The 8,118-nt window shown below is 48.0% G+C and overlaps 2 protein-coding genes across 2 annotated transcripts; both read left to right on the forward strand.

Annotated features, from left to right (window-relative positions):
• Nucleotides 1–1,557: 1,557 nt before the first annotated feature.
• Nucleotides 1,558–2,891, forward strand: EDB91DRAFT_97126 (uncharacterized protein). The gene is made up of 3 exons (XM_041328809.1): nucleotides 1,558–1,786; nucleotides 1,846–2,454; nucleotides 2,502–2,891. The coding sequence occupies exons 1-3, from the start codon at nucleotides 1,741–1,743 to the stop codon at nucleotides 2,717–2,719; spliced, it is 873 nt and encodes a 290-aa protein (XP_041170838.1). The 5' UTR covers nucleotides 1,558–1,740; the 3' UTR covers nucleotides 2,720–2,891.
• A 1,775-nt stretch (nucleotides 2,892–4,666) lies between these two features.
• On the forward strand, nucleotides 4,667–6,194 carry EDB91DRAFT_97234 (uncharacterized protein). The gene is made up of 6 exons (XM_041328810.1): nucleotides 4,667–4,906; nucleotides 4,963–5,218; nucleotides 5,270–5,306; nucleotides 5,358–5,436; nucleotides 5,487–5,806; nucleotides 5,870–6,194. The coding sequence occupies exons 1-6, from the start codon at nucleotides 4,825–4,827 to the stop codon at nucleotides 6,095–6,097; spliced, it is 1,002 nt and encodes a 333-aa protein (XP_041170839.1). The 5' UTR covers nucleotides 4,667–4,824; the 3' UTR covers nucleotides 6,098–6,194.
• The last annotated feature ends 1,924 nt before the right edge of the window (nucleotides 6,195–8,118 follow it).

The following is an 8,118-nucleotide window of genomic DNA, read 5'->3' on the forward strand; positions in this document are numbered from 1 at the left end:
ACTGAGGACATGGCACATCCTCAAAGGGTCCTATTCCCTTCGCGGCCATCGTCGTTCGAACGAACAATAGACTCCTCAGGAGGTGATCGTTCACAATCAAAACGCCCTTCTCTTCCAATTTGTCGGTTATGATACGCCGCTATACCATACTGGAGGTCGCCGAATGGATAATGAATAGGCATGTTGCGCCAAAGCAGACTGGGCCGCGAGTATATAAAGATCAGCGAGAAAAGGTCGTGCCCGCTAACCCCCACAGCCTGCCACTGCAATCCAAGCTAGTTGTGATACTGCCACGCCATGTCGAACAAAGCTTCACCCCCGGACGTTTCTCCAACCATTGAAGCACCTGAAATGTCATCGTCAGTGGATGATGACTCCGTTCATCCGTCCCAATTGTCGGTTGAAATCACTGGTGCGCTTAGTTTTGGCCTCAGGAATTTTTGGGCTGCTGTCGATGAGCGTGATCGTAGACATCAAAGCAAGCGGGCTGCCAGAGAAAATCGGGCTATTCAGTGGACAATTTTACATCCGCATAAAGGGAGACAAATTTACGAAGCAGTCGAAGACTACGAAGTACGTCAAAGACGGCGAGTATGTTGCCGCTTGGAAGGATAGTATAACCTTGTATGCCCCGCAAATGTCTTGTAGGCTGAGGCTGACGGGGCGTTAGTAATGCCATGGAGTCCTCCACGTTTGAAATCGAGGTCTTCGCTCGCCGCTGCTTCTTCAGCTACAAGGTCGTCAAGAAGACAGAGAGCAACCAAAGTCTTGGTGACCTCCTCGAGAACGCTAATTCAGGTCAGTCAGAGCGCCTCGCCACCCAGATGAGAAATATTCGACTGACAAACATTAACAGCGGTCGAACTTGAGTTGCTTGGGAATGGCGAACCTGCGGGTAGAGTGACGTTCCACATTTCCAAGAGCAGTGGCGCCACGTCCAAAGGGGATGCGTAGGAGACATACCTCACATATGCAGTTATGCGGTGGATGTACATAGTTAGCTATGATCAATATTGTTGTGAGGTCAGGACTTTTACATACAGTATAAATAAGTAGCACATATGCACGATTGAAGAGATACTTCTGCAGCTGTTAACGCGTGGATCAGCGGCCAGATATCGTAGATAGTACACTCACGGACGATATCCTACAACCGAGCTTGAGGTAGATGGCTATGAAAAGTTCCCATCATTACATAGTACGCTGGAGATCAAGAATAAATAGCATGTAGGCAGCTAGTATCTTTTCTTATCCGCAGTCAAACTATTTTTGCACTGAGACGGTTCCGAGATAGAACGCCCAGGGCAAAGACAGTTATCAAGAACCGTTCCTGCTAGTGTTGAGACGATATCACATCAATTGTACCTGCACAAACCAAAAAAAGCACGGAGGGCAATACTGCCTGGAAATGGCTATCACAATAAGTTGAAATGTTAGTGAATTTGGGCAAGTCGATCTTTTATGCTAAGGAACATTAATGATACTACTTACTGCGGCGCAGTCTGGCTGTGATGTTTAGATGTTTAGGAAACGAAAGAAGTAGCACAGCTTGGCTCAGGGCGGAGTTTCAATTATGACCAACGGCAAGAGCCACCGACCTCCACATGACAGCACACAACCACCACCACGCCTGAATCATCATCTCCCTTATACTTTCAAAGAAATCTCAATTTGTAGCAATCGTTTTTAACCTGAGAGTCCCCAGTTTAGATCCTTAAACACCCTTCTGATCCATACAGGATGCGCCTCTCAATCCTTCCCGTCCTTGTTGCAGGGGCTGGTATTGGTACGTTTCGCTTGAGGGATAGCATGTGACGTCTTACTGACGTTGAGACGTCATTACAGTCAGTCAAGTCAGTGCGGAGCCCATCCGTGTCATAGCCGAGAGCCCATCGAATGCCAATGCAAACATCCGCTTTGGCCATGCCCTCGCCAACGCCAACGTGAACGGCAACGATGACTCAGACAATGTCGTCCGCTTGGTCCGCCCGAGCGTCGTAATGACGACCTCCACCGAAGTCAAGGGCAAGCATCACTTCTGCGGTGCGTCTCTGAAAGCGAAGGCACTCCGCATGTCAAATGCGTTCCGTCATGCTCTTGGCCTTCCTCTCATCGAGATGGGTGATCACGACGCATTCAAGGGTGAGGTCGCCAGCAACCCCGGTCCGGTTACTGGAGAAGTTCATATCCTTCCCATGCCCTTCATCGGGGCTCCCATCACTCTCGACATTCCTGCCAGTTCCTCTGAGAAGGAAAACTCAGGTGATGTCAAGGAGGTACTTGCCGACGGATCTGTCGTGCGGATCTATCGCCACCATGAAGCTGAATCACACCACCATCACCATCATGACATGAAGCACAAGGACAAAAAAGCAAAATCCTTCTTCAGGCGTGTTCACCGCGCCATCATGGCCCTCAGCCTATGGGAGGGTCGTGCCGTTGCGTTCGTCCTTGGTGAGTGAAGCTTGTATATTTCAAAATTCCTCTGATTTCCTTGGAAGGTTGTGGCATCGGCGTTTTGCTTCGCATGTTCTGGGTGATGTCTGTCCTCACTTATCGCACCGTCAGAGGTGAGAGGGCGGAGGAGGTCACCCTCGACCACGGCTACATCATGTTCGAACATGATGCAGAGAACAACTTTGTGCCTCCTCCTGAATACACCGATGAGAAGGTGAAGTTAGCCGAGGTTGAGGCTCAAGAGATCGAGACTCGTGCATAAAGTGACTGACACCAATTTTCCCCGCATACATATGAATATCTTGGTATGGCTCGCGTACTGTGATCCCTATATATTTACACCCAGATTCACTTCTGTTTCTCTCTTCGCTTGATACATAGCTGGTTGTTTGGTTTGGAAATGCCTCGTGTCCGTGCATATTGGTTGGACGGATTCTCACACTCTTTTGTGCAGATGTTGTATTTCTGTTGCCTGGTGCTCGTATCAAACAAACATATATACTATTGCACCGAATATCCTGCAAACCCATTTTTTGAAACGGTCAGCAGGCTCGGGTTTGGAGTTGTCATAAGTTTGCGATATTACTAATATTTAGATGTCCATATCACATATCTACAACTTCTTCATCCCCTTGGGTGGGCCTGTTCTTTGAAGCGTTGTTTGTCCTCTTGCGGAACAACCTGGCAGCTTCCGCCAACTGAGGTAAAGCAGTTGATAGGGTGTCGAATATTAGGTGACTTGGCCAAGTCAGTTGATGCCCATTGCCACCCACAATCCCGAGGACTGCTTCATCCATCACTACGCGTCTCTTAACAGCGTGCGCGCCTCGGCAGCTTCCGGGATAAATTACTCATTTCGAAGTTAAGTGTTGAAGGTTTCTGTTATTATATGATGACAACTTATACGGGTCGTAACGGGTGCCGTTTCCTGGCACCGGGGGTATGCAACCTTTTCACAGCCAAGGCGTTTTTCTCTAAGTTGGTATGAATTAATGTCTCGGCCACCATGACGTTGAGAAGGGTCAGAGCTATATAGCCAGACCAGACTTATAGAAGAAGGAAGATCGTCGTTCCTTCTAATAAAGGGTCAGGGCGGCCACTCAGCGGCGTTGTTTGCAATCCTCGCTGAGTCGCTGGAGCTTTGTATGCTGTCAGGACTCAGGGAATTCAAGTGTTTCATGTCAGACTTACAGCTTGTCAGAAAAGAATTTTCCAACCCTGCTCTTGTCGTCCTGAATTCAGACCGTTTCCTGAGCTCGAATCAGAAGGTTGTAGACTTTTCCCCCACGCATGCCAATGTTTGATTATGATGGACCTTACAGAACGCCCCATATATGCGCACCTGTAACGGAAGCTACTAGGGACCATCCCGAATGACCATGTCACTGTCAGACCACTATTACGTCAACAGCACCGTCTTCACTCTCCCTGGCGCTCTCGCTCCAGTTTTCCGTCCAGACCTTCTGCATATCTCGAATTCGGAACGAATTAATTGTCTGGCATGTTCCACATGTGTTGATCTGAGTGGCGCGAATGGTGTCCTAGTCTCGACAATGACATCAGCAAGCAGACCATATATTAGTACCTGCCGGGCATGACGGGGATTCGTACTCTGTATGATTTTAACCTTCTTACAGAACCCGACTTGTTATCTCTCGGGGATATGGGGACCGGTGAGTCACATTGCATTCTCGTCACCTGTCATCACACATCCTATAAAGACAGGCCAAGAACATTTCACTTACACCTACATTACCGAACGACCTTCATTTTTCTATCTGATAAGCAGACAAAATAGACGAAATATGAATTCATTCGTTCCTGTTACGACCAATGGTAAATGAATGTGTACCTACCAGGGTGAGTGAATATCTAATCATTTGCTTGAATGCCCTGCAGGATATGATATACATGGGGTAAGTCTGAAAGAATCTGATGAATGGTATGCATGCGGATGTCGTTGGGCTGCAGAATAACCAACGGCGAATTCAGCAAAGGTCGACCTTCAACATTTCGATTCTCCACAAATCAAGAAGTTTTCATGCTTCAGCGCTTGAAGGTAAGGTTGAAGTCAGCTTATTATCTCCCTCGATCCCACGTCAAAATATTCCATCGCATGTTACACTGGATGATTGCATCGGTATGTCAACCCTCTGTCGCCCTCATCTTTATCACTCACGTAAAAGGGTCTCGACTTAACGTTATCACAGACACATTCTCTCAGGTGAAGACTCTATTCCGAGTTTATACTTATATGACCGCTGCTTCTTCTCCAGTCGTCTCTGAACTATCCTGTTGGTTATCTTCATCACTTACCACTGTGAGATACTCTCCTCGACGCCCCCTCATCTCCTCAAATTTTGGGCCATGTCATCATATACCCCACAGGAGGATTTATCGCTTGAACGGTCTCGTCTCATTGGAATGGTGTTGGGGGGTGTATCCTACGGTGTGTTTTCGGTCAAATTACGACGATTCGGTGGTTTGACTTATGTACCACAATAGGGGTATTCCTTCTCCTTACGGTACAAGCCATGACTATTCTCATGCAACGCCCTCGAAATGGGAAGAAAATTGCCGATCATCGTCGCGCGCTTCTTTGTTACATATTCATCACGTTCGTATTGGGGAGCATAAACTTTGCTTGCAATGCGAAATATACGGAGATGATCTGGATAGACCTTCGTGGTGCGCCTGGTGGTCCCGTCGCGCTGATCAGAAACGTAATGAATTACCGTATCAACGTTTTGGCGATATCCTGGTAAGCATCATTGCCTATCCATCTCCAGACAGTGTTGACGGACTCATCTAGTTGTTACCTCATGAAGTTGATCATGGAAGCTCTGCTTGTGAGCTCATTTACCATACTTATGTGCAAGCCTTATATTTGCAATACCCAGCTTTATCGATGTCTTATAATATGGGATCGGGATAGACGTGTGATGATCCTCATGGTCATCATATATATTGCCATGATCGGTACAGTCCATCATTTACCAAGTGACAATAGTCACTGACATCTCGAGCAGTAGCAGCTATTCTCCTATTGATCCAGGCGGGTACCGGTGTCATATTTTACAACATCAACCCCTCACTTGCATACCTCTCCCTCCAAGTCGTTTTTACTGTGGGTTATACCATTCTCGTGGCGAGTCGTTTACTCGCCATCCGAGGCAAGATGAAGCAAGCCATAGCTGGATATGATTCTAGCACCTACGATACCATCATCCTCATGGTCGTCGAGTCTGCCATGTCATACACTGTCGTCGTCATTATCTTTATAGTTGGATTCGCTCTGCATTCAGACTCTATTTCCACTCTATGCTTCCTGTCTCTCAACGAATTCCAGGTAAGCAGCAACAACTTGATTTATCTGCGTCTCTGATGTTGGCTTTTTTCAATATATATACAGGGAATTTCCCAGTTGTTCATTATAATACGTGTAGCACAGGGGAGGGCGGTCACACAGCAGTGGTCGAACCGAGTGACTACGGCACCTACGGCTTTAGCATTAGCAAGGACTGTACCGGACGCACCGGAAGGAACCAACGTTGCACGAGTAGCTAGGCTAGAGCAGGGCAGTGTTAAGTTGTATTCTGTTTCGGCAAAGGTTGCGGAGGTAGAAGTGTGTATGGCATGACATGCTTGGTTTATCCCTTTATCAAATTGTCTTCTATGTATAATGTCACGGAAATCGTTTCAGTTTCAGCTCACCGCTACTTCAGGAGAAAATGCAGGGGAACTTACGTGTCATGATGAGCACTATCAAGCCGCGAACTACGCCTCCACTGCCTTCAAAGTTGAGAGTCAACTAGGTAGCTTTTCCTAATCATGTGCGGTCAGTGTTGAACAGCCATAATATGCGGTACATAAAGTACTGTCCACGGGCGCATCTGTCCTCGAAAGAGAATCTTTGCACATGCGATTGTTAATTACGAGCCATCGCATTGATTTCATCATCGCGCCGGACAACCCCTATCTTTCAAACTCGGTTATGCAGACAAACCAACAATTCCATCATGAATATCAGACGCACATATATTGTGTCCAGTTCGAGATTTAGCTTCATGCACGTGATACAAGACGAGAGTCCTCCGACTTGGAGGCCAGCCCTATTGACCCTGCCTGTGAACGGCTAAGAATAGGCAAGGCGGTTGATGAGAAATATCCATTGTCCGGCAGGCGCACACGTTCATATACATAACTCACCGGAGTTCACCCACGTTCCTTGAATTCTGCACTCGGAAATTGGATGTGTTGATTATGCCTTACCGGACTCCAATCGTACTTGGTGAAACGTCTCCTCGCACCGAAGTCATCTCATCCGCTCCCACCATTGCGGCCACTGCCAAGTCATCTGCGAGACAAATGAACGCAGAGAAGGCAATTGCTAACCACCAATTGGGGACACCATAAGGTCAACAAAAAAGACAACGGCGTGCGACACTGTCCCGCACAGAGCCCGAAATATACAAGCTGTAGAAACCGGGGATGAACCGGGGATGAACTGCAAACCTGCGAAGCACGCACAGGATGATACACGAAAACGTACCTTAGCGCTCAGCAGTCAACTTGAACGAACACTTGCCGCGTTATCGCATGTTCTTTTGACGGTATACTTGACCATCTGTCATGGAAAATGGTGCACAGGTAAGTAGGGGACGGTTTGCGACCGTCAAGGACTTATAAAATGGCACATGACAGCAGTTGCGGCCCTGGGCGCTTCGTATGCACAGCACCGTGATCCTGTGAAAAGGATACCTGATAAGTGCCTCATGGAATGCGCACGTTAGCAGACGCCTTAAACGACTACTTGTGAAACACTCTCAACTCAGACTCTAGCTCTCATTGTTGGTGGAGCGCATTCGTGTTCAGTTCTTGCAAACGGGACTTGCGGTCAGTGATACTCTGGGTGCTTCTCGTAGGAAAAGCTGAAGCGAGGGAAAGATAAGACAACTCTTCATCTAGAACCCTCTGCAAAAAACGTAGCAGCGAGCAATTCCTGCATACACCGTCTTGTGGATCAAGAACGAATTCCTGTGACTAGGCCCCGGTGTGAGCAATCCCTCACGCACTTTAATTGACACAAATTCAAGTGAAAGCAGATAAGAAACGAGCGGCTCTCGCATACATAGTTGAGACCCTATATGTTTTTCTCCACTGCTAAGAAGGTAGTAGTCACGGTATACCCCCAGCGAAACCACAGAAAGCGGGCGGCACGAAGGGCTGTGCACCTAGCCAGCGGACAGCGCATCATAACATGCTCGGATGACGGGTCACTCAGACTATGGAACCTGGAGAGCGGCAAGCAGATAGGGAATGGCTGGCGAGATAAACCGGATGTGCACAGCATAGCGTTATCTCCGAACGGCAAGACTGTTGCAACCGGAACCTTACATGGGACAGTGATGTTATGGGATATTGAGTCGGGGAAGGTCACTGCCAAATGGAAAGGACACACTGCACCTGTGGGTTCAGTGTGCTGGAGTCCAGATGGTGCGCGATTCGTGAGCGGATCCGACGATGGGACGGCAAGAGTATGGGATGTCAAGAGTGGCGAACCAGTCCCGGGTCTGAATCCGATTAAAACGGGGCACCGGTTGGTGCACGCGGTGAGCTACTCACCCAACGCAACGAAAATTGCTACAGGCGGATTCACTG

Source organism: Suillus paluster, assembly GCF_016628075.1.
Source record: "Suillus paluster strain FC165 chromosome Unknown EDB91scaffold_119, whole genome shotgun sequence".
NCBI classification, from domain to species: domain Eukaryota; kingdom Fungi; phylum Basidiomycota; class Agaricomycetes; order Boletales; family Suillaceae; genus Suillus; species Suillus paluster.